At 41.0% G+C, this 26,896-nt stretch overlaps 1 protein-coding gene across 1 annotated transcript in view; it reads left to right on the plus strand.

Annotated features, from left to right (window-relative positions):
* The window catches only part of ACP3 (acid phosphatase 3), a 47,660-nt gene that overhangs the window by 13,678 nt on the left and 7,086 nt on the right, over positions 1–26,896 (plus strand). Inside the window, exons 3-10 of the mRNA XM_033133079.1 lie at positions 3,626–3,712; positions 4,170–4,322; positions 8,607–8,705; positions 11,766–11,858; positions 13,505–13,637; positions 18,545–18,627; positions 20,858–20,961; positions 22,597–22,766. Of these exons, the coding sequence (XP_032988970.1) occupies positions 3,626–3,712; positions 4,170–4,322; positions 8,607–8,705; positions 11,766–11,858; positions 13,505–13,637; positions 18,545–18,627; positions 20,858–20,961; positions 22,597–22,766 (922 nt within the window). The remainder of the gene's footprint in view (positions 1–3,625; positions 3,713–4,169; positions 4,323–8,606; positions 8,706–11,765; positions 11,859–13,504; positions 13,638–18,544; positions 18,628–20,857; positions 20,962–22,596; positions 22,767–26,896) is intronic.

Genomic DNA, 26,896 nt, shown 5'->3' on the forward strand with positions numbered 1-26,896 from the left:
CACTTCTCTGCCAACCAACCAACCTACCTTCCAACACAGCCACGGCAGTTATATCAGTGGCCAATGGCTAACCAGCAACAGCCGATGGCCACCCAGCCAGAGCAGATGGCCATCTGATCACAGCCAATGGCCATTCAATAACAAAGCCAGCACCTTTCCACGTGAGGCCGAGAGCCTGGAAACTGCTCTCTGGGGCTCTGTCTCTACACCAAGTCACCCTTAGTGACTAGGAATTAAAGGAAAAGTATACAGAATTGCCTGTTTTGATCTTTTTTACCATGTTGGCTTTATTAAAGCATAAGAGATGTGCATGGACAACAGAAGAATACAGAAGTTTAGAGATGCTGAAGAGAACTAAGAGATACGTACAAGCCACCCCCTGAGTTTCTCAGGCTCCACCTGAGAAAGTAGAAAATCTTGTAATCAATAAACTGCATCTGCAGGGTTGGGAAACTATGAATCCTCTGAAAGTGCTGATACCAGATTTCATTTCTCGTCAACTGGATCGACTGGGATTGAGCCCTCCTTATAAGCAGTCAGCTAAACACAGGGAGCTCTACTTCCTACAGAGCACCTAAGGAGAAAGTGCACTGGGAAACAACAACAAATGTAGTCTCTGCGCCAGTGGCCCACACCCTTCACTTGTAAGAGTGAATGGCTCTTCTGCGTGGAGCCACATAGCCAGGTGCATTGCTTCTGTCCTGACCAAACCACTGTTTAAATATATTAAGAAAATGTCAGAGTGTCTAGAAGTGGCTATCTCCAAAACCAATGCGTCTTTATTTTGGCCAAACATTGGAATTATTTGAAGAGCTTTAGAAAGCGTCGATGTCTGCCTGGGAGGATCTTATGTAAGAGTAAGAGTGTGACCTGGACATTGGGATTTTTAGAAGCTTCTCAGTTGATCTGTTGACTCCAGTGTGCAGCCAAGGCTGAGAATTACTGCACTAACTCAACTACAATGTTTCAGAGAGGAGAAACCTCAGAGAGGCTGCTTGAGGCCAGCACCTTCTAGCTCTGAGGTCAGGGCTCTTCCCACCATAGCCTACCCAGCTTCTGACTTCCTGAATATGAGAAGTGTTAAAAGAATTCAGGGCTGCTTCTTAATAGCTATGGTTCTGTATAGACTCCAGTTCCCCTGCTGTGCTTTTCCATAAGACGAAAAGATTCTTCCAGACTCTGGGATCTGTACTCCTTCTGAGAGTCCCCTGACTAGCCATCAGATTCTCTTGGAGCAGTGTTTCTCAAGCTTTTAATGTGAATGAATCATTTGGGATCTTGTTAAAATGCAGATTCTAATCCAGCAGGTCTGACATGGGACATTTCAAACATACTCCCAGGTGATCCCAAAAGTGCTGGTACATGCCACTCTTGAAGTAGCAAGGTTCTAGAGCCTATGGCCAGGTACTTCCAATCTACATAATGACAAGTGATGGCTTACTAAGTTAGTGGTTCTCAAAGTGTTGTCCCTGGATGAGCAACATCACCATCACCTGGGAACTTGACAGAAATGTAGATTCTTTGGCTCCATCCATTGGGGTGGAAGCCTGGGAATCTTTGTTTTAATGAGTCCTCCAGGTGATTCTGTGCATGGTAAAGTTTGAAACCCATTGCTTTATAGGAGATGACTATTTCCTCAAAAGTCGGCTATAAGTTAGAACAACAGTTAGACCCAAAGTACCTGATTATTCAGCTACCCAGGTTATCCAGGAAACTCACAAACCTCAAAGCACACATTATTCCCTTCCAATCACCTTCCTCTGCTAGAGGTAATGGTGGCCAGGAGTAACAAGGAAATAAGCGAGTGAGATCAAGCAGAAGCCACAGCGACCACATCCCTCTGACTCCCAAAGCTCTGGCGAGGCTCTGGATTAAAGGCACACTTCAATGCATTGTTTCTCAAAGAATGGTGCTCTACCACATGGGTCTGAATCACTCAGGGAACTTGTTAAAATGCAGATTCCAGGGCTACACGCAGGATCTAATGAGTGGGAATCTCTGGGGGAAATGCTAAGGAATCTGCATCTCAAGAAGCACCCCTAAATGAATTTTGCTTTTGATGTACAGTACTTCTTGAGGTACTGCAATGCTTCTTAATGATTACTGGCCATCAGAATCTTAAGGAGCTTGTTAAAAACAGATTCCTGAGCTCACCCCCAGAGATTCTGGATCAGCAGGTGTCATGCAGTGTCTCTAGTCCTGATCCCCGCACAAGAATGCAGGATATGGTGAGGCCAAAAAGGAACACCAACGGAGCCATAGATAGGAGAGTCATACCACTATATCCTCGCTGGCCGCTGGGTTGGAGACACAGGAAGCAGGAGCCACACGATCCACAACCTGCCGTCCGCTTCTCTGCCAACCAACCTCATTTGCTAGCTGCAATCTGTGCCTCTGGAGAAGCACCACTGTGGCCTCTAGGCTCCCCCACTTACCTTTATCTGCGGATGAAGGAATGTAAGTGGACTGCTCATACGTTGTGCAGTGGGACTGTGGCCCAGTCCCCAGGGCTCCGGTTGTGGGTTCATAGTTCTTGCAGGTATAGAATAACAAACTTGGAAGGAAAGGTGAAAATATCTGTCATGTGGGGTCTCTGGTTCCACTATCTGCATAAGGACGCAGGATATGCTGAGGTCAAAAGGGAACACCAACAAAGCCATACATAGGGGGTTCATACCACTATATTCTCACTGGCAGGCTGGGTTGGAGACACAGGAAGCAGGAGCCGCACGATCCGCAACCTTCCATCGTCCGCTGTGCTGCTCTGCTCTGCTCACCAACCAACCTCCACTTACTAACTGCAGTCTGTGCTTGCTAGCTCAGCCGCAGCAGTTACATCAGTGGCCAATGACTAACTGGTTACAGCTGATGGCCAACTAGTTACAGCTGATGGCCACCTACTACCTGAGCCAGCACCTTTCCACGTGAGGCCGAGAGCCTGGAAACTGCTTTCTAGGACTCTGTCCCCACAGCAGGTCAATAGTGGGGCCCACGAACTTGGTTTCTAACATACTCCCAAGTGATGCTAATACTTCTGATCCACAGACCACACTTTGAGTAACAGGCTCTAGTCTAAAATGCATAAATAAACTGTACAAATAATAAATCATTGCTCTCAGAGGTTGGAAGTGATCTTCAGATTCATTCAGTCCAAACCTCTTATCCAGATGGTTGAATTTCTTCCACAACCCTCCCCGCCACCCCCTCTGCCCCCATCCTCCTCCCCGCACGCAAGTAGTCAGCCAACCCTTTGAACGTTCTGCCAACAAAAATGCCCACTGAATGCTCTACCACACAAGAGATGAACCATTTACTTAAACCAAATCGATCATCAACTAGTAACTATGCAAAGCTCTATGTTAAGTGCTAATGAAGATGAAAGAGTTTTCTCAGGGAGTCATGACTAAAGATTACAGCTCTCTTTTCTTGTTTTTATTTTAAAATGTGTTGTTGTGGTGGAATTATTAAAGCACACCATTGTTCGCTCTATTGTGCTCTGAGTGCTATGAGTTCGCTCTGAGTGCTATGACAAACCTATTCATTTAATGACAAGGGATGAGATGCATAGATAAGATTCACAGAACTTCCTTTCACTAATTTTTGCTTTTATTTTTTTCCCCCATAGTTGGGCATGGAGCAGCATTATGAACTTGGACAGTATATAAAGAAAAGATATGAAAAATTCTTGAATGAGTCTTATAAACATCAACAGGCAAGTTGGGGAGCTAAGGGTGGGAGCCTTGTCCCTTGGAAGAATTTAACATAATGTTGCATTTGTGAAAGTGTTTTGACTGCTTCCCAAGCAACTTCTACAAATCAGATATCTTGTCCTCTTTATACAAACATTTTGTTTCTAAAAAAAATGTAAACATGAGTAAGTTTGAAATTTTACGGACACCTATGGTAAATACTTTAGCTTGGCAACTAGTGGCAAGTAGCCACCACTTAATTGGTCACTTTTGGCAATTCAACTATGGGCATACCAGGTGGCTATGTTCCATGGCATGCTTATAATATTGTCTCTTCCGTAAGAGATCTGATGATCATGATGCTACCACATGTCAGCTAATATTTTGGTGTGGGTGTCCTACTCTTTCTCAAATATTAGCTCCACTGGAAAAACCCACAGTTCTTCTCAGTTGGATTCTGCTTTGATTTTCCCACTCTAGGTGTATGTTCGGAGCACAGATGTTGACCGGACTTTGATGAGTGCTATGACAAACCTTGCAGCCCTGTTTCCCCCGGAGGGTACCAGTGTCTGGAACCCCAGCATCCTCTGGCAGCCCATCCCGGTGCACACCGTCCCTCTTTCTGAAGATCGGGTCAGTATTCTGAGAAAAAACAACAGGAGAGTCTATTGGGCCTGGAAGGAGGAAGGCAGGCTGCTCAGCCCTTGTGGATTTGGGAATCTGAACACTGCTTGGGTTGTGAAGACTTCATTCTTCCCTAAGTAAAGCTGCAAAGGACATAGAAAGTCCACGGCCAGAGAGGAGTTGAAACAGAATTTCTCTTTGGATCTTTGTCATCCATTTTGTTTTGCCATTCTTTCAACTGTTGGCATTTTGTCGTTCTCCATCTTTACACACACACACACACACACACACACACACACACACACACACACTGTTCCCAGTGTTCTGCCTTCAATTCCTGATCTTTTAGTGCCTGACACAGGGTTCTCCTCCCTCCAGAATATCCTAAATCATCTTTATCTACAAATTACCCCACCCCCGAGAAAAATCCCCATTTCTAGGTTAGAAACAGAGAAACATTTGAGCACATAATTGATGCCCAACACTTTACATGCATCATATTTACCTCTTATCACAAACTTGAATGGACAATATTATAGTTCTCCTTTCATAGCCAAGGAAAGAAGTGTTTAAAGAAGTTAAACAAAATGGACCCCAAGCCACACAGGTGGTAAGCATCACTGCTGGGACTAGAGCCAGGAAATTCCAGAGCGATTTCCTTCCCTATAAACTAGTGGTTCTCAAACTTAGCTATATATTAGAACCACCTGACAATTTTTAAAAATCCTGATGCCCATAACAAATCCAAATTCCTAAGGGTGGGACCCAGACATCAGTATTTTTTCAATAATCTCCCTGGATGATTCCAGTGGGCAGCCACGGCTGAGGGGACCGGTACTGTAAACCAAGCTGCCTGAATGAGGCTGTTTGAGAGAAACTCTCAGATTTATTTACACTGGGTGGGACTGATCAAGAACTCTTTAACCTTTTCAGAGGGACTGCTATTTTTAAAATAGCAATCAATAAATCTAACTAATCTCCCAGGTGTAGAATTTAAGACTGTATGAAGGAAACATTTTGGGACAAGGAGTCCTTCCTAACTCCCCTGCCAGTCACCTTATACGCTTGACCATCTCATTTCTCTATGGCTGAGGCTTAGCATGACCACGGGACCTGGACTGTTGCCCAGTGACCTCTGCGGTAGGGTCCTATCCTTTTTGCCCTGCCAGTGCTGTTAGAGTTGCTGACTTCATTGCTGCATCTGGTGACTTATGTATTTTTCCCAAAGGTTGTAGAAACAGTCTGACCCTGTCAATCTCACTCTAGATAAATCTGTTCAAACCAGTTTTTCCGGTGTTTCCTGAAAAGACAGGATAATTTATTTATGCCTCTTTCCTTCACAGAATCAGGAGTGAAGTATTATGATTATCAGTGTTTTTAGGAATTTGTGAATATTTTCTTCCAAAAAAAAATTAAAAACAAAACAAAACACTTTTACCACAGCCTTTCCTACTTAGATAAAGACTGGACAGCAGCACCAAATTTAGCCAATGTAGACCAAGGTAGCTGTTTAACTCTTAATCCTGAAAGATAGTAATTAAATTAATTTAAATTTAATTAAATAACAAAGAGAATACAGGTATTATTAAAAGAGGAAGAGGAAAACAGAGAGAATGAGGGAGGGAGAGGAAGAGAGAAGCAAGTAAGACTACCTATGGGGGCCTACTCACTAAGATGAAAGCATTCTCTCTAGCACCAAATAGGACATCTAATAAAATCAATCATCAACACAAAGTTATTCTCAGAGCTGTGCTAAGTGCTGTAGAGAAATATGAGGCCAGCTTTCTTTGTTAATTTATAATCCATTTGATGAAAAAAAATGTGCATGTGTGAAATGTATAGAACACAAGATGGTGAGCAATGATTTCAAGTACAAACTGTTCATGCTGAAGGAATTCAGAGAATGAGACCTACATGGAGCTACCAAAGAGCAGTCATTCAAGTCTTCATGGAGAGCTTAAGAACTTGAACCAGACCTTGGAAGAGCGGTAGGAAAAGAGAGAAAGGCAGCCTGAAAGCATGGCAGTGAGTCAATATACAGAGTGCTTGCCCTTCTGTGTCCAGAGTTCATTTAGAAAGAATGAAAATGAGGCTGAAGACCTATGATGGGCATAGATTACAGAATCCACTTTTAATAGCCAGAAGGGATCTCGAGGTTGAAAGGCAGTGTGATGTAGAAGGAGGGCTAGATTTAAAGTTTGGAAAACCTTGGTCTGAGAGCCAACCACCACTTCAGATACTTGACCTTGAGTAACCTCCCTGCACCTCAGTTTCCTTTTCTGTAAAATGGAAACAACAGTTCCCACTTAACTTCTTTATAAGGATTTGAGAAAACCAAGTTAATTAAGAAATGGAAAGAACTTTGTAAACTGCAAAATGCTGGGCAGATGTTTAAGTATTACTCTATTTATTTTCAGCCTGACTCTTTCAATATGTAAGATGAGAAAACTAAAGTCTAGAAAGGATAAATAATTCATTCAAACCTATACCTTTAAATAAATAGTTCTGTGTTTTCTCCTTTACCAATGTTATTTCTAACTATGGAAAAATTGGAAAGCCATGCAGGGAGATTTATATGTAAAGCAGTAGATATAAAAGTATTCCTTTTTCGGTGATTATACACACCGGAAGTGGTATTTAAGGCATTTGTCTGACAGTGGCGTGGAAGGAAAAGATACTTGAACCTCTGAGAATAACTGTTGAAGCAATTCAGGAATAAGGAAATGAAGGCCTGAAATTAGATGGTAAAGGCGTTAGGGGAAGGAAAGAGAGGTAAGACAAGTGACACAGAGAATCAGAAATGACAAACAGGAAGCAACTTATTAAAAAAAAATAGTTTTCTCAGTAGCTATTAATATGCCAGGCCTTGTTCCAAATATTGACAACACAGCAGTGACAAGTGGACAAGATCATGGCTGGTTATATTTTAGTTTATAGCTTATAGGAAATAGATTATAAAGAAGTAAATGAATAAGATAATTTCAGATGGCGATGAGCTCTTTCAAGGAAATACAACGGCAATATGTTGGTGACTGGGGCAGGTGGCTGGGGCAGGTGGAAGTCAGTGAGAGGACTGTCTCAGGCAGGGAACAGTGTGCAGAGACCTCCAGCCTGTGTGGTCAGCGGACAGCACGAAGGCCCAAGTGTTACTGGAGAGCAGCGAGTAAGAAGAACTTTAGTAGGAAAGCAGGGCAGAACAGTCACTAGGCGCTGACTGTGAGTTTGGGTTTTATTCCAAGTAAGATGGAAAGCCAATGAAGGCTAGAAACCACAGAATGGCATGATCTGACCGATGCTTTAAAAAGACTAATGTTTACGAAAATAAAATAAAAAGGATTAGTGTAGCTGCTGGTAGAGAATGAATTTTGAAGGCACACAGCATGGATGCCGACTGACCATCCAGGAAGCTGTTAACAGTAGGTGAAACACAGCTTATAGTGGCGAGGACTGGCAAGGGACAATGGAGATAAAGAAAAGGCATCTGTTCTGGAAACAATTTGAAATTAGACAAGCAGAAGTGATTAGTTTAGGAAACAAGATGATCAATTTCGCTATTGGCAAAAGTAGAGAGTTTGCAAAGAAGAAACAGTTAAAAATGAAAATGCTGAGTTCAGTTTTTTACATATTAAATTTGAGGAAAAAAGAGAAACATCCAAGTAGTAATATCCACCAAGGGCTGGAAGTATAGAACTAGTCACAGAGGGAAAGTAAAAGCAACAAAATGAACTTGGGAGACACCAACCTGTAGATTATAATTAAAACTATAAAAGACCATTGAATTAAAGCTCTTTTAAGCATGATCACTTTGTCGTCATAATAGGTTTTTAAAGATGTTTTTTCTATGGCTTTAATAGTGCCCTTATTTTAACAGTCTGTGAATTTGCAAGAATTATATCAAGTGGTTAACGGATCTCTTAAGATTCTTTCCAGAATCTTTAACTCATTTCTCTGTACTCCTGATCATCTAGTACTAGAAAGGGGTAGGTAAAGAAGCAAGGTAATGGTTATCATTTCACATAGAAAACCAGGAAGTGTGACTACCAATAGCGTAGTGCGATTTAGGCAAGTTCACGAAACTAAAACACAAAGGTTTTCAGTTCTTAGTAGATATCCTACTATTTAAGACCTGCACACCACTTAATCTCTTTTCCCTCAATTTTAGAATTTCCATTTAGTCCAAAACATGTTTGAATCTTTTATCAAGGTCTCTTTGCACCTAATAAGGCTTAGAATATGGCTGCTGCTTCTTTAGCAAAGTTCTTCTGACTAACAAAGTTTTTCTGTTGTTCTCAGTTGCTATACCTGCCTTTCAAGAATTGTTCCCGTTATGAAGAACTTCTGAGTGAGACTTTGAAATCGGAGGAATTCCAGAAGAGGCTGGAGCCTTATAAGGTTAAAAAAAAATAGTGTCATTTAGTGGTATACAAGAGTGTGGGGGCCAAGACAGAGGATGAAGCTGCAGTTTCTTAAAAGTGCGGGAGGAATGTGTCTGCTGGTAGCTGGTTATGGCAATGGGTTATAATGTTTAATGAGGGTCACTCATTACCACCTGGTCCCCATTGCTGTGCTGGGACCACAGGGCAGTAAAGAAGCCCATCCCTTACAAGTCCTATACTCATGTCCCTGAGAGGAACCAAGTGAAACTGCATGGCTGGATCAGAATAAATGCAAGTCTGAAATGATCTGCCCTTTTGAGGCTGAGGTGCTGGGACTATTGTCTTCATATACAAGGGATAGTCTTTATTTTTCAGTTTATGTTTCCACGTTGTGAAATACCCCTTTTCAAGACTATAGAAAGGTAGATAGGATGCTTTGTGCTTTTAAAAATAATATTTTGAATTTGTAATACATTCACAATGGTTCAAAAATTATGTATATTTATATATATGTATTATTATATACATGTATTATTATATATGTATATATACATATATACAGAGGGTGCCAAAAATGTATACACAAAAATGTATACAATATTAAAATTGTAATATTCAATACATACTGATAACAAAAGATGAATACAAGTCATGTTTGACTTCTGCAATTACAAGAGGTGATCAAAGTGGTTGCCATCAGCATCCAAACACTTCTGATTACGGCAAACTACTGCTTGAGCAAGACCAACCAAAGTGACCACTTGTATACATTTTTTTGGCACCCCCAGTATATAAAGGAATACAGTAGAAAGTCTCTCAATGACCCCACAGCTAACTGCTGGCAGTATCTTCTTAGGTGGCCTTGAAGTTTCTTTATGCTTGTGAAAATAAATATGAATATATTCTAGTAGTTTCCCCTTTTATTACACAAAAATGCCACATTATTACCTACAGTATTCAATACAATAATATTTTGTATAGGTTTGTAGCCTAGGAGCTATAAGGGAACAGAGTTTGTCATCCCAAAATATGTCTATTTGGCATAAAGATTATTTCAGGCTGTTTTTTTTTTTAAGAAACAGCAGACATGGGAGAAGCTCTGAAAACCAAGTAGAAATTACCTTTTCCAAAAGATGTTTATATTTATAAGGGAAATCTCCATTTGTAAGGGTGTCTCCATGCTGTACCAGGAAAAGGGGGATAACCTTATTTCTAGAAATTTGTCAATGCAGACTGGCAGCAACTTAAATCTGCATAAGAACCTCCCCCTTGTTTGCTGTGCTTTCTCTGGTCACCTCCCATAACTGACACTTCCACCCCCAAAGTCTTCCTCTTCAGCTGAAGATGATATTTAAGGAGATGGCAAGTTACTCAGTTTTCCTGTGTCTCCCATGTATACAGGAGGTGTACATGTTATTAAACTTTTGTTTTTCTCCTGTTAATCTGTTTTTTATTACAGGGATGTCTTGGTCAAGAACCCAGAAGGGGAGAGGGAAAATTATTTTTCCTCCCCTACAGAGCGAGATAGGTTATACCATATAGCCTAGGTGTAGTAGGTTAAACCATCTAGGTTTGTGTAAGTACATTCTATGATGTCTGCACAATGCCAAAATCACCTAAAGACTCGTTTCTCAGAATGGATCCCCATTGTTAAGCGGCCCATGACTGTATTTTATAATAGAATTGGTAGTGGGCACCCCTGTCTCAGTCCTGGTTTTAGTCTCTTTTAAGCATGCTAGCTTTTGGATCAATTAGGTATGTTTTTATCAAGTTAATAAATTAGCTGTCTTTCTATGTTCAGGGGTGTTTGTTGTTTTTTTAACAATTCCGTTGTTTAATTTTTTGAAAGGTCTTTCTAACATTTTTAATATAATCAAGTTATTTTTCTTCTGGGATCAATTACTAAGATTAGTTATAGTCATAGATTTACTAATATTCAACCATCTTTACATTTCTAGAATCAAGTCTCTTCCTTTTAATTGCCTTGTTTGCTAATATTTTACTTAGATATTTTGCATGGCTATTCAAAGTGACATTGGACTACAGTTTTCTTTTCTGGGCAGCCTTTGTCAGTGCCAGTGTTGCATTAGTTCATAAAATTTTTTTGGAAGTTTTCTTTCTTTTTCTATGCTGCAGAACAGTTAAAATAGTATTAGAATAATTTACTCTTGGAAAGTTTAGTAGAAGTCTTCCATGAAATCACCTGGCCCTAGAGCTTTCGTATTTTTTTAATGTTTTTTGTGTTTTTTGTTTTTTTGGTGGGGAGAAACGGGATCTTTAATAATTATTTCTATTTACTTTATGGAAATCTGTTTGGGTTAATATTGGGAAATTGTATCTTCCTAGAAAATTTATCCAGCAGACAAACAATACCTTCCAAAAGGCTTCCTAGGAATTGCTGCCAATTTCATCAGGCAGATAGCTGAACAGGGAGTCTCCTTATAATGACAACCCAAGAATAATATAGAACCTAGAGAAATGTTTGTCTCCTATCCAGATTTCACACTTACAGCCAGATATGTAGTCCTGTTTCTATTGTGTTTTCCTGGGGTGCTTTAGCCTGAGACATGTTTTCCCCTCTCACCTTGGCCACTCATTTATTTGTGAATTATACTCAACTTACTTCCAAAAATAATTTTGAGGCAGTGCACTTCAATGTGATTCCAGAACAAAGCAGGAGCATGTGGCAATAAGCCAGCTATATGGTATAACTTATTACACTATTTGATGTAACAATGAGAAATGGTTCATTAGTGTTTGTAAAATTCGTTAGGTTGACATCATTATAGCCAATGTTATTACATACTTTTCCGTAAAGAATAGCAGTTCTCAACGGGGGCAAATCTGCCCCACAGGGTACATTTGGCAATGTCTGGAGACATTTTGGGTTGTCACAACTGAGGGATTAGGGATGATGCTGGCATCTAGTGGGTAGAGGCCAGGGATACAGCTAGACATCCTATAATATACAGGGCAGCCCCCCACAACAAAGAATTACCCAGCCCAAAATATCAATGATGCTGAAGTTGAGAAACCCTGGTTTAGAAAAAAATTTTTTCCTCTCTGTGTGTTTCAGGATTTTATAGAAACGTTACCAAAACTTTCCGGATACCATGGCAAGGAACTTTTCGAAATTTGGAGTAACATCTACGACCCTTTATTTTGTGAGGTAAAAGAAAAAGTATTTTAAATCAACTTGCAGTCTGACTTTATGACATGTCTATTTTGAAATAGATGAATACATTTTCTTTTGCTTTTTTTGCAGATGTATTACTTATACTTCCTTTGACATTGAAACATAATTCAAGACTTCTTAATATTAACTTGAATATTCTGACTTCTTCTCTCCATTATTTATGTTTTCACCCTTTAGAAAATTGCAAGCAAAATTGCTTTTCTTCTATGCCTTACCACTTACTTATTTTTCAGTCACTCAGGAATGCTGAGCTCCTGTCATGGATTTTGATGAAAAACACAATGTTGTATACAGGAAGAGGGGGAAAAAAATACCTGATTTCTAGATATAAAAACAAGCAAACCAACTTTAAGCAAGTCTACTGAAAGTGGTTTACATGGCAAGGATCTCTTCCTTGCTGTACAACGCATACAGAACAACCTTTGTAGTTAGATATATTAGGCCTGAGTTTTTCAAGGCATGTTGTGTGTTTCACTCACCATGCTCCACCTGCTGACCAAAAGGAGTACTCTATAATCCTGGTTTCCCAACCAGCTCACTGAATCCTGCGGCAAAAAAGAATCATGCAGACCACCCACATGACTTACATCCACTTCTGATTTTGAGGTCATCGTGAGTGTCTGGGGGGAGGCAGCAATTACTTTCATAGTCCCATCTCAATAACAGATGACAGTTTTCCCCCTCCACGTCAGAGTCCATTGACCCAAGCACTCACTATTTTCTCAATATTTTTACTTTATCATCAGCATCTGTTTCAAGAAAGAGGCATTAGCCTTTTTATAAAAGACTCTTCAATGGAGACAGGAGCCCACATTTTGATTTCACTCTTAATTTTTTTCTTTCTTCCTTACTGAAGTTTGATCTAAACTATTCCATGATGTGGTCAGGATGTCTAATTCTTTTTCACCTCTCTCTCTCTCTCTTTCTCTCTCTCTCTCTCTCTCTCTCTCTCTCTCTCTCTCTCTCTCTCTCTCTCTCTCTCTCTCTCTCCCCCCTGCCTTAGGGAATCTTAATTAACTCTTCATAGCAGGTAATAAATATTAGCACAAGGTTTCTACCTGCCCTGCGCTACAGTTTAGTCATCAATATAACGAATATTTACTAAGTGCCGACCATGGGCAAGGTGCACTCTTTCCCTAAGAGTCAGTGAACTAGAAGCTAATAGGAGTGAAGCTATATTGTTGAAGGTTTGGGAAATACATTACCTTTCCCGGCTGTCCTCTTAGGTTGCTCATTCAGCTTTTAAGGAAATATCATCCAACTCTGTCAGCTTTACCTTTCCCCCAAGTGAATAAAAAGATGTCTAAATCTTTCATAAAAGAATAAGGTGTATTCCTTGCCCTACCGCACCCTTACTATGCAAAATACGAATTGCCCTTTGACCCAGAGTTAAGCCAAAAGCTATGGACTTGGTAGGAAGGGGCAAATGAGTCTCTGTGAATTTTTGTTCTGAAAACCAATATCACTATTTATCACAAAGTAAAGTCTTCCGAGAAAGAAATGGCAGGACAAGAAAGGCCAGATCTAGTGGTTCTTGTGCAGTGAAAGACGATAAAAAGTCAACAAAGAGGGCAGTCAGAAATACAAGTATACATTTTCTTCCTTTTTCTTTGCTACAGAGTGTTCACAATTTCACTTTACCCTCCTGGGCCACCGAGGACACCATCATTAAGTTGAGAGAATTATCAGAATTGTCCCTCCTGGCCCTCTATGGAATTCACAAGCAGAAAGAGAAAGCTAGACTGCAGGGGGGTAAGTAAATTTTTAAAAATGAGGGGAGCATATTGGATTTGTGGTGGAGCAGCGTAAGTCTATGTGCTGGTCCCACGACTAATCAGCGATGTGTCCTGGACAGGTCACTGAATCACTCCAGCACCAGTTTCCATTCTGTAAAATGGGGATAATAATGATATTCATTTCGTAGGTAGTGAGGACTTAAATGAATGTACATCAAAAGGCTTAGGACAAACACTACCTGGTACATAATATACTGGCAATAAACATTATGTGTTATTATAATCATCAGTAGTACCTACTCTGGGCCTTAGTTTTCTCATCTGGCAAATGAAAGCTTTGGGCTAAAGCTAAATGATACGTCTCATCCTTTCCAGATCAAAGAGTTGAGGATTTTTGTATCTGAGCCCCATGAAAATCAAAGTCTTGTGGCCTATAGGATGAATTTTTCAAGTGGGCGGTATGACAAAGTGGCCTGTTTTCCTGAAACCCTTGGTGGTAGCTATTACGAAAGTGAATAAAAGGTATTTTGCAGGCTAATTATGGCCTGTAGATCAATATCTATTGCAATTGACCAGTTGATGACAGCTTCAATGTTTTCATTGGTGTTGAATGGTATTTATTTCTCAGCTGGATTTGGCCCTTCCTGGCAAAAGGTATAATATCATAATGAAGGTAGACTTAGGCAGGGGGATGCCACGCCCTTATAATCAGGATAGGTGGGTGGAAGAAAGAAGCCAGGACTAGGCAGGAAGGGGATAGACACTGAGGCCTCTGAGGACAGCTGGGTGGGCAGACCAAGACAGCAAAGGATGTTTCAGGTTCCAGTGTTGTTAATTTAGGCATTAAAACTAAGGCTGGAGAGCAAGAGAAGGTCCATTATGTCTGGTCGACATAACAATGAAGCAATTCTAAGCCACAGAAGATGTGCTTTTTTCGTTGTTGTTGTTTTTAATTAAAGTTTATTGGGGTGACTTAGTAAAGTTACATAGGTTTCAGCTGTACAGTTCTGTAATACATCGTCTAGATATCATGTTGTGTGTTCACCACCCAGAGTCAGTTCTCCTTGCATCACAATATATTTGACCCCGTTTACCCTCATCTACCACCCCCCGAGCCCCTTACCCTCTGGTAACCACTGAACTATTGTCTGTGTCTATGAGTTTTGCTTGTTTGTTTGTCTTATTCCTTTGTTGTTTTCAGTTTTATATCCCACACATCAGTGAAATCATATGGTTCTTGACTTTTTCTGTCTGACTTACTTTGCTTAGCATAATAAGGAGATGTCTAAAGTCATATACTCTGGACAGTTTGAGGAAAACAGTCCAGTCACGTCAGGACTCCAACCATGGCCAGACCCTATTTACCATGGGGTCAGGACAAGTTCCGTAGAACCTCAGGGGACTACATAGAGGCAAAGTATCCTGGTAGTTGGACCATACTGGGAGGACGTTTACTCAGGTCTGCATAGCTAGAGAAAGAATTCAAGACACCGGCCAGGAGAGGAGCCAATTGCAGCTACAAAAAAGAATGAGGGATGCTGGAACCAGAAGAACAGCTAAGGAGATGTGAAGTCAAAATGGTCAAGAGCAACTGCATACAAGGTGTACAAAGTAGCTTGTGGCAAATACTTTAAGAAATGGTCATTCATGATGTGATGAAGTTGCAGACCTGCTGTTACAGAAGTCTTGATTGCATGGCCCAGAGGCAGACCTGACAGAAATGTGCAAGTCCTTACTCCATGCCAAGCACATGAGCAATAAGACCCAACCTTTGGAGAAGGAAAAGCATCCAGAGAGAGTCTTAGATGGAACCTGGTATGTTGGGGGAAATTACCAGGCAGGAGACAGACTGTGTGTGAGGACAGAGCCCAGGAAGCAGCTCAATCTTATGAATTAAACAACAAAACGATGCAGAGGGTGGAAGCTGGGCCTCATTGGCTCTATAAGCACCAGACCTCATTCTTGGACAACTAGGTACCAGTAGTATGAGTCAATCCCAAGCCCCATTAAATGGTGGTGAGATTGTGGTGAGAGGACTCTTGATTTATTTCCCCCCGCCTAGTCATAATGGGCTCAGGAATTCAGCCCCTCGCTACTCAAAATGCAGTCCGAGGACCAGCAACATTACCTAGCATCTGGCTAGAAATGCAGAATCTCAGGCCCCACCCCAGACCAGCTGAATCAGAATCTGCATTTTAATAAACTCCCTAAGAACCTCAGAAAGTTTCCAAAGCCCTTCTCCAGAGGCAAGAGGTGGTGAAGAAGAGTAGGAAAAGCCAGGGAAAAGTTGAAAACAGCTTGATAATAGATGCAGAGATCTGTACCTGAACAAAACCCGGGGTTTATCCCAGCAGCTTACTCATGTTTCTTCTTTTTTTTTCACTTGGCTACTAGAGATTGTGTTTCACAGAAGTCACTTCCCCTCTCTGGGTCCCAGTTTCCCCATCTAATAAGTGTATTAAACTAGATTCTGTCTATCAGAGTCTTTCCCTGAGATGTTCTCTCAGTCTTGGACTCTAAAGGCTGGCACTTGTCTTGTTTTGTAAATGCACCTGTCCTATTTTCTGGAGGAAGTCCAGTGCTATTGATAAGCTAGGAAATTGTTTCCTGAGTGATTCCTGCCAAAGCACAAGCTCAGCCTATTGTTCAGATCTGGCTGGGCAAGAGGGACTTGTCAACTACATGCTTACTGAATGATGAAGCGGCTGGACGTGCTCCTGCAGAGAAAACGTGTATTGTCTGGGTGACAAAGAGGCACATGAAAACATCAGGACTTTGACCGGCATCTTCTCACCTTTGCCAAAACTTTTGTTCTATCAGCCAGTTTCAGGGAAGACACCCTCCTTCCCCCTCCTCCTCTCCCCACACACCAAGAAAATCCTTCTAGCTCATTTAGGAATGTATGGCTGGTCATACCCATATTAATGGAAACCTCTTCTTGCTCTAGATCAGGCTTGGCAAACTACACCCTGAAGCCCAAACCCAGCCCACTGCCTATTTTTTTTTTGTAAATAAAATGCTATTGTTACTCAGCCACACTTGTTCCTCTAGGTTGTGTCTGTGGCTGCCTTCGTGCTTCTCTACCTAAGAGTGAACAATTGTGACAGACCACATGGCCCACAAAGCCTAAAACATTTACTATCTGGCCCTTTATAGAAAAAGTTTGCCAATCCCTGCTGTAGCCCTAGAATGAAGGAAGTGAAGTTTGTATCTTCCAATCAATGACATTTTGTCTGGTTTATGCAGATTTAATAAATGATGTAACAAAGAACTCAGAAGTTAGCTTACACTGCTGTGTGGTCTAATGACTCCCAGCAAGGGTTTTGAAGTAAGACCTGCTGGGTTCAGAGAAGCTCAGCCCCTCTGCTCACAGTTGTGTAATCCTAAACAAGTTGTTGAACCTCTCTGAGCCTCAATTTCTACTCCTATAAAACATAGCTACTGGCATGCCGGAGCCTGGGAATAATCATGGTGGTTACCCTAGTTTCCCCTATGACAAGGTGGACAATCACCCCAGAACCAAGAGCTGATATCATTGTATTCCATTATCAACGCTGAAGGCTGCTGCAAAGGTACCTGTTGACGAAGGTCAAGTTGCTGATTGAAGGTGACTGCCTTGACTCCCAGAAACTTGGCCACAGAGTTGAGTACCAATGTGGCAAGAAGATCAAGCTCAAGTCCTGAAAGGGGGCTCCCTGAGAGCAACTTTCCCTGGGGCAGAGAGATGTAGACCTGTTGGAGATGTAGCATCAAGCTTCTTCCATTCCTCGTCAAGGAAGTCCCAGCATCTACAGAAAGCTGGTCACCTCCCTTGTCAATTAATTCTTTACTGTGCTTATTGGTGTACAGGCCAGTAAAGTCTCTTCTTACTATTTTATGAGCTTTTGCAGGACAGGAAACGTATCTGATTCACCTCGCAAAGTATCTGGTCCATTGTAGCTGCTCAGTGTGTTTGCTGAGTGGACCACAGAGGCAGTCTGTTAACATGAATGCCCTTCATGTATGAAAAACAAAACTAAAAACTGGTCATCCTGAAGCCAAGAGAGCATATGTATAATAGAAAGACCACTAATAAGGTATTGGTCTTTCTATTTCTAAAACCGTAAAACTGGTTTCCGGTTTTAACTTGTGCGACTTCAGGTGATGGTGATGGAAGTCCCTGAGGCGACATGTCCCTAGAACAGGACCTGGCACCACCAGGTACCCCTCGCCCTTCAGTGTCTACAAACAGGATGGAGACTCTGAGCTGTGCATCTGCTGTTCACCACCTCAGGAGAGCAAATGTGAAGGGCAGAAGCTCTCGTCTACTGAAGACACACAAAAGCTGAAGATGCTGGATGCCCAGCTCAGAGGGACACCCAGGGGAACCTGCAGAAACTGTCCCCAGAAAATCGTCCATGACGTGTCCAGACATCCAAAGATCTGCTTTCTCCCAGGGTCTCCCAAAGGTCTGACTGCCAGAGAGTGGAAGCAAGAGAGATGTACACAGAGAAGTTACATGCCATGCTGCAGGCCTGCCCCAGAGAAGAGCATTGGTTAACAACTGTCTGAAAAAAAACCATCTGAGATTCCTTCCAAGTTCCCCAGCCTCCTAACTTGAGCTTTAACAAAATCTTGGATAGTAGAGTCCTGGCGTGACAGTCCAGCTCTCCTTCTGCAGCTGTGTGAGTCCCTTAATATCTCTGGGCCTTAGTTTCCTCACTTATACATGGGGACTAGAAGTCAGGATTCAATAAAATAATGTATGTAAATCATACTACTAGCACACAGCAGATGTTCAACCAAAATTAGTTCTTTCCCTCTCTTTTTAAGTCTTGAGAATCACGGCAGAGAGAATCACTAAGTGCGAATTAACTAAAAGCTTATGAACTGAAATATGAGCCCACATTGGTTCAGCTCCATTGCTGATTTATCTTCTTTAAGGTGTCCTGGTCAGTGAAATCCTCAATCACATGGAGAGAGCGACTCAGCCATGGAACCACAGAAAACTTGTCATGTATTCTGCTGTAAGTATTTTTTGTCTCCACTCCACATTCATTTGTCCAAGTGTGTGATCTCCTTGAGGAGGGGGTTTCATCTTCTTCATCATCATTTCCCTGTTGCCCAGTAGATGGCAGACACCTGTTCAACGCTTTTGAAATTCAATACGTAATTCTAGTCCTTGAGGAACTGAAAATCTTGTGCTGACCAGAAGACGAGTAAACACATAAACACTATGCACAGCAGTATAGAAATGTCATACAGGGGTGCTTTGGTGCCTCAGAGAAGGGAAGCATTCACTTGGGGAGGAAAAGCTGAGCGTACAGGACTTGACGATGAGGTACAGGACTTAGCGATGATGTGGAAGGTAAAGCCACAGACACGATGTTTCAGGTCTCAATGACTGGAAGGAAGCTAGAGCCATTAACAGAGGTGGTCCTGGGCCAGGTGAATGTACCGATTTGACAATTGGGTTTGAAATGCCAGGGGTTATCCAAGTGAAAATCTCCAGCCGGCAAAGGGGAGAGAAGAGGGAAAGGGAAAGAGAGCCACAACTTGCAGTTAGAGATACATTTGGGTACCAAAAAAAAGAGAGAGAGATCTTGGAGAAGACTTCCATCTTGGAGCAGGAGCCAGGGAAAGAGACACTGTTGGAGAATTCCAGGGATGTAACATGCCCCAAAATGATTGTCTGTGGAATCTGGGTTGAGCAGGAAAACAGAACATAGTAAGCTGACTCACTCTTTCACCCACTGTCTCCATGACAGAGGATCTCTCAGATGTGCTTTGGCTATTGAAAGTTTTCATTCTGCAAGATGGAAGAGGTGATTAAAGGTACACGGAACTTTGTTGATTGCCAGAGTTTCTGAATGGTATAGACTAGAGAAAGAGCTTATGGAGTAATGCTTCCTGGAGAGAGGAGGGCCTGAAAAGTCAATTCTGCAAGATTTTCTAGTTTCTAATCTGGTTTCCGGTTTTAACTTGTGAGACTTCTGGCAAGTCATATATCTGTAATTCCATTTTTTTCTCTAGTAAATCGGTTCCAACTCCTTTTGAATACGTGTACACTGCAATATAGTTTAGGCAAACAAATGTTATATGTTATATACATTTTGTAGATGTGCAAGTTGAGGATTTCCTAAATTTAGATAATCAGTGACTAAACTGGGATAAAATCCAGTCCCCTACACCTTCCTGCCACTCTGGGATAAACATTTAGTAGTTATTTTTAAGCTATACACTCTAGTGCCTCAAATTGCATACTCCCTAAACATTTATAACCTCATATATTCTTCCCCAATTTAAAAATCACAGATTATTCTAATCTATACAAAAAATATAATCTAGCATTAATGTGTTCCAAAATATTTTAAAATTTAATGAATATCCGTGACACAAGCTAAAACAAAGATATTACCGGGAAAAGGCATCGGACCAAAATCAGAAGACTTGGATTAAATTAACTTTCTTCCATTTTTGGATTGTATGATATTAAGCAAGTTACTTAATTTCCCTGGGTTTGTGTCTTCATTTTTATTTTTAGTTTCAGGTGTACAAAACAACATGGTGATTAGACACTTACATCCCTCACAGAATGATACCCCCACCAAGTTTACTACCCACCTGACACTGTACATAGTTATTACAATACCAGTGGCTATATTCCCTGTGCTGTACTTTACATCCGTGACTACATGTTTTTAAAATTATATTTGTCATTCTAATGACAAACTAATATTTTATATTAGTTTCAGGTGTACAGCATAGTGGCTAGGTATTTATATAATTTATGAAGTGATCCCCCAAAAAAGTCTAGTATCCGTCTGACACTACTGACACTAGACATAGTTTTTACAATTTTATTGACGATATTTCCCACACTGTATTTCACATCCACTTGACTCTTCCATAACTACCAATTGGTACTTTTTAATCCCTTCACCTTTCTCTCCCAGTCCCCCAGACCCCCTCCCATCTAGAAACCATTAGTTTGTTTTCTGTATCTATGAGTCTATTTGTTTCTTCATCTTTTAAATAGAAATGATATGTTTGTAAACTTCACGGCCTAGCACATAGCAGATGCTCAGCGAAAATGCGTTCTTCCTTTCTCTACTTCTTAAGTCATTGGTGGTATAGGAAATTTAATTGAATCAGAAACTATCATGGTGCTATACAAGTGTTTAATACGTACGTATCGAATGTAAATCTGAAACGAGAGGTAAAAGATCAAAAATGATTTGTTTCAAATCTCCGTAGCATGACACTACTGTGAGTGGCCTACAGATGGCGCTAGACGTTTACAATGGAATCCTTCCTCCCTATGCTTCCTGCCACATAATGGAATTGTACCTTGAGAAGGGGTAAGTGTCTAAGAGGTACTTTTCAAAATTACTATCACTGGACCCCAGGTTTTGTTATGTTATTTTTGGCTCAAATATATTCTTAAAATGTTTAATTTTTAGTTAGTTACATAAATTTAAAATCATGTACATCATAAATAATTCTCTCAGTTAAAAATATTACTTTTTTCCCACTTTAACACTTTGTGTAACAATTGTATCCAAACTTGTTGTATGCATCATAACTTGTCTTCACTACTAGAGCCAATTTTGAATCTACTAAAACTGTTTACCACAATAATTTTGGCTGCTGTAGAAATAAAATTCAAATTCTCAGAGGCTCAACCCAATGGAGATTTATTTCTCACTCATCTGACAGTTCAACGCAGATGTTCCTGGCCAATTGGAGGTGACTCACGCATGGTGTTATTCACACATAGTGCTTTAGGGATCCAGGATTCTACCTTTCAATTTGCAAGAGTGCTAAGCTCACCTGCAGTCAGCTTGTAGAAAGGAACAAGAGGATGGAGAAAGCAACCTGCTTAGGAGTATAAACCGCCTCGGCCCGAAGCAGCACATCACTTCTATTTACATTCTACTGGCTAAAATTAGTCACTTGGTCCCATCAGGGTTCAAGGGATTCTGGGAAATGTAGTCAGTTCTCAGCTATAACTCTATTCTTTGGAAAGGGAATCAGATTTTGATGGACTTGATTAGTTATCTTTGCCATACCATCTTGAAATAAAAACGCTGTCACTGGAAAAATTATCCACATAATATTAGGGAAATACTTATTCACATAATATTAGGGAAGTTTTTAAAAACGTCTTATAAGTGAATATTTGTAGTTACTGCTGTTTAGATGGCTTTTTAAAGTTATATTTTAAAAGACTTGTTTATAACATCCAAAAGTGGCAATTGTGAAGTTACTTACCACCTCAAGAAAAATCACTAAATCCTTCTTGAATTTCTCTTCTGCCTCTTTGGCTAATGACTTCCACAAGTTTAGGCCAGTGGACCTTCCCCAAAATGCACTTTTTCTTTTTTTAAATAAAGTATTAAGAGAGACCTTCTTAATATGAGAGAATGTAAGGACTTGAATATACACCCACCCCGTCTTTCTGAGGTATAATTTGGATAAAATCTTTGCTATACATTCAAGCACATATTTATGTATTATTCAGTTCCACGTTTATGGCTTGGTTAAGGAGAGGTGGGATAGAGTCATTCGAGGGAAAGATCTAAAAATACTGAGAAAGGAAAAGAGAGAAAAAGAAGGAGCAAATGAAAAGAATAAAATGGAGAGAATAGAAGAAAGAAACCCCAGCGACCCCCCACTTCCTACTGAAAGGCTCATCAAATCACCTCCAACTCCTTCCACCATCGCCTTTCAGCTTCTTCTCTGATTAGGTATCCTGGTTCCCCTCTCCGATGTCCCTGGCTGTCTAACAAACCAGCTTTCACATTTCCACCCCCTGGATCTCGCCTGCTGGCCCTAATTTCCCCATTCCCACCCCTAAATTGGCTAAAACCAACTCCTTCCCATAAATCTTCCGCTAGTACCTCAGTCAATGTGTGACAGGCCAGGCAGAAGGAAATGTAGTGGCAGTTCAACAATACAGAACTGACAGAGCTCTCTCCCCCACCTTCCACCAGGAAGTACTTCGTAGAGATGTATTATCGGAATGAGACTCAGCACGAGCCATATCCCCTCACACTGCCAGGCTGCACCCCCAGCTGTCCTCTGATGAAGTTTACTGAGCTGGTTGCCTCTGTGATTCCGCAAGACTGGCCCACGGAGTGTATGATCACTAACAGCCACCAAGGTACTAAGGACATTTTGGATTAGGGTGTATGCAGAACCCTGCAGAAAGGGCAGAGCACCCTTTCTTGTGGGGGGTTGGGCGGAGGGTGCTGTGAGAATGACTTGGCCGTTACTCCCAGCTTTGAAAGGAACGGGTTTTGGGTGATAATTGCGTGTTTTGGGTACTCCAATTTCAGGCAACTCCTTTCTCTCCCATGGGCCCTGCCCCTGCTTGCCATAAACCTGGACTTGGTTTTTTCAGTGTTGCTATAAAAAGGCATCAGTGCCAAAATACAATCAGAGATAAAACTTTGATCAAAGCTCCTGGAGCTGCCATGAGCTATGCGATTGAACACATAGGATCTTTGTTCTTGAAAGACTCCCAGATTTCATTTGAGCAGAATTAAATGAGGCTGTTCTTCAAGTGTCTAAAGTGGAAGAAATTTCAAATAAAATCCCCAAACTAGGTGAGAGCAAAGAAGGGAAGAATTTAATCCTCAGCTAATGGGCAAAGGACCAACTTACCCATTAGTGCCAGCCTTCTCACAAGGAGAAGCAAAGAAATGGGATACAGTGGAACAACCTGGAGAAATCATCTGCACTGGGAAACGGGGCCTATCTTTTTACATTTCTGTTAAAATGTATTAGGTGGCAGAGCTGAAAAATAAATACCCTTTGTATCCTTTGGACCTAGAAAATTCATGTTACTTTTTAAGAAACCAAAGGCAAACTTACCAGAAAACATAGCTGTATATAATTCATATGGCAGCTCTTGAAGTGCACACATCATAGCAAATAAGTAACAGGACGAGAGCAAGATATTCAGGCACCACACATCAGAGACGAAAGCCCCGCGTGAGCAGTTTCTCTTGAAGCTCCAATGGTAAGAGATGTTAAAGGTGAAATTGATTTAAGAGAGGCAGTATGATGACACATATGAAACTGGAACAAAATTACAAATGTCCTGAATGCCCCCAAGATCAAAACTTATTGGAATGTTGAACGTGGGGCTGTTCTGAGGACAAAAGCAAGGCCCTTATAAGGCTTTGATTCTGGTATCTTCAGAAAAACTGAAGCACTTACAGGTCCTGCTGAAACTACTCACTATAGAAGAAGAAATCATGCTCAAATGACAACTCTTTAGAGTCCTGTAAATGTACCATGTGGCAGATACAAAACATCTAGAGAACAATATGCTACGTTACCATTACGACCAAAGATGAAATGGTTTCTAGAGATGGTTTCTACTGGATGCCAGAGTCTAGAGCAAGACCATTCCTTTTCTTAGTTGGTCATGGGATGACTGACACAAGACATCGATTGATATGTTTATTTGTATTATTTCTTTCCCAAGTAAATATGTGGCCTGGGGGCCATCGTCTAATTATTCTTTGTCCTCCATGTATGTTAAATTTCCTCCAGAAGTGAGCCAAATGTAAAATAGTGAATAAAGTCATAATTAGGAAGTTCAAAACCATTACTTTTTTTACAATGAATTTTAAAAAGTGTGTGTGTGTTTAATTGTAATAAAATTCATGAAGGACAGATTTTCGGGACTCCATTTTTGTTTTGGGGGTTTTATTTTAATGTAAGGAGGAAAAATATAAAGTAAAAGGATTTGACTGGCTTAAGTTAACATTTTACATTAAAAAATGTATTTAGTTTGGACTTTATTACTTCAGATGGCTCTGCTTTATCTAAGGTAAAACTTGCTAAGGAAACACCCTTGGGAAATTTAAAATTTAGTGGGGAAGTAAAGAGATACATATTACACAGAATAACAAGGGTTTATGTCTTATGACTACAGGGTTGCTGTGGGACAAGAGTTAACAGGACTTGGAGGGAAGGAGGTAGTAAGGCATATCAGGGAAGGCTTCCTGCGGGAGGTGACAACTGAACCATCTGCAATCAGTTTGAAAGGAGGTTTCTAATGGTGTGGTACAAGGTACTAGGAAGACATTTATCAAATATCCTAGCAGCTTGAAGCTGGACAGGATAAGGGAATTACTCGGCAGAAGATTCAAGGTTCGAAGAGATTCCCACAGGTTCCCTTCAAGGGGTCAATTCTAATGTGATAAAATGTCATCTCCACAAGAGCAAGGATTCTTATCTGTTGTGTTCTCTGCTATATCTGTCCTCGGCACCTAGAAGTGTCTGTGCCTGGCATGGTTTGGTGCTCGATGAATATTTGCTCAATGAGTGTATAAATTCGTTACTTTTCCTCCCTGAACCTACTCTTTCTAAACTGATAAGCAGCAATACCCAGTAGCCTGGGAGTTATGTTTGATCCCACCCTCTCCTTCATCCTCCACAGCCAATCCATCACCTCTCATCAAATCTACCTGTAATATGTTTGTATAAATCTTTTCCTCAAAACACCACTACCAACAATTCAAGACCCAAATAGAGTGAAATATAATTAAGTAGCAAAGTATGTTAATAAAAAGAAAACGTAGGGACTGGTGGTGTGCTGTAGCCAGCTCGAGAAGACCTCAAGAGTGGAATGTGTGCGTGGCTTCCCAACTCTGAGTTCAATGACTTCCTTTTGGTAGTTTGAAATTGGTCATGGTGTCATGGCTGGAGGAGTTTCACCACAGAAATCAGCATATGCCACGAATCAGAGTTCTATGGTTTGATTTTTGTTTTATTGGATCTAGTAGTTAGCACACAACTGGTTTTAGCTCACAGAAAGCTTGTTAAGAGTCTATAACATGAGGCGGTCTTCATCAAAGTAAATGCAATATTCGTACTTTAAGGAAAAAGAATGAATATGTGTTCTATACGATCTCAGAGAGTGATGCTAGGGCAGCAGGGGAAGGCAGCTGGTGTTCAGTGTTAGGAAATTTCTGGGGCTGGAAGTGTCCACTGGCCTAGGTGATCACTTGTCTTGGCAGAGATACTTATAAGGGCAGAGTGAAGTGTGGAAAGTTGTAGGGGGTTGAATGACTCCTTAGTAGGGCAACCACATTTAGCAAATAAAAGTACAGATGCCCCGATAAATTTGATTCATAGCTCTAACTGCTGAATTTTTATAATTTATTGAGGAAAAAAGGAATTAAGGACATTGACGGTGTCCTGAGAAAGCCAATACAGGAAGCAGGCTAAAACCATTAAATAAGGACATGTCCTGTAGGTGCAGAATGCCTGTCAGCCCTACTCCTTAGGGCATTTCCACCCATGAGATCCTAACCATATCTATCAGCAGTGTTTTCAGCTAGTGCTACTAGGCCCAATTAATTTCATTTTCATATCAATTAAATTAACCAGAGCCGTTGCTGGGAAATTCATGATCAGTCTAATTTCCATAGTGTGTTACTTGGCAGGAAGGTGGGGAGGCAGGTAAGGAGGAGAGGGCTACAGAGAACAAAACAAGCCTTAACTGTTAAGTATGGTGAGTACTATAATGAAGGACACAGAGGTAACTGCAAGAACAAATAGCGGAGGAGATTAGCCTGAGTCTAAGGGGTCAGAGAAGGCTTTTCAAAGGGGGTGATGCTCAAACCAAAACCGAAAGGAGAGAAGGAATCCATCAGGTGAATGGAGATAGGGAGAGAGGAGAATGTTTATAGCAAAAGGGAGACATTGTATAAAAGCCAAGAGGCTAAAGACAGCATGGGACAGTTTAGGTTTGGAAAAAGTATGTCTGGTGAGAGTGTGAAGAGGCTGGAGAGGCAGGCATTAAGTGTCTCATAGGTCAGGTTGAGAAGCTCTGGCCGTTTAAAGTTTGTAGGCAGAGCACAGATGTGACTGGCTTCTTGTTTTAGAAAGACCACTGGGCTTCAGAGGAGAGAACAGATTGGAGAGGAACGGGATTGCAGGGAGAACAGTTGAGAGGCTGCTGCAATCATCCAAGGACTAGGGTGAGTGAAGGAGAAAAGCAGACTTATTCAAAGGGGGAAAAGAGAGAGTAGACAGGACTTCAGGGTTAATGGCAAGAGGAAGAGGGTTTTGATACATATTGCCAAAATCGTTTTCACAAAAGTAGTACCAATTAATTCACACTGTCTTGAGCAGCTTTTATCTGTTCCTGGGTAATAGGACAGCTTTTCAGTCATTATCTGCACTAGACCTCTTTGCAGGAAGATACAATTGATCACTCTCTTTTCTCAAATTCTAGAACATTACTCTGTCAAACTCACAAAATTCTTTATA

Source organism: Rhinolophus ferrumequinum, chromosome 17, assembly GCF_004115265.2.
Source record: "Rhinolophus ferrumequinum isolate MPI-CBG mRhiFer1 chromosome 17, mRhiFer1_v1.p, whole genome shotgun sequence".
NCBI lineage: Eukaryota > Metazoa > Chordata > Mammalia > Chiroptera > Rhinolophidae > Rhinolophus > Rhinolophus ferrumequinum.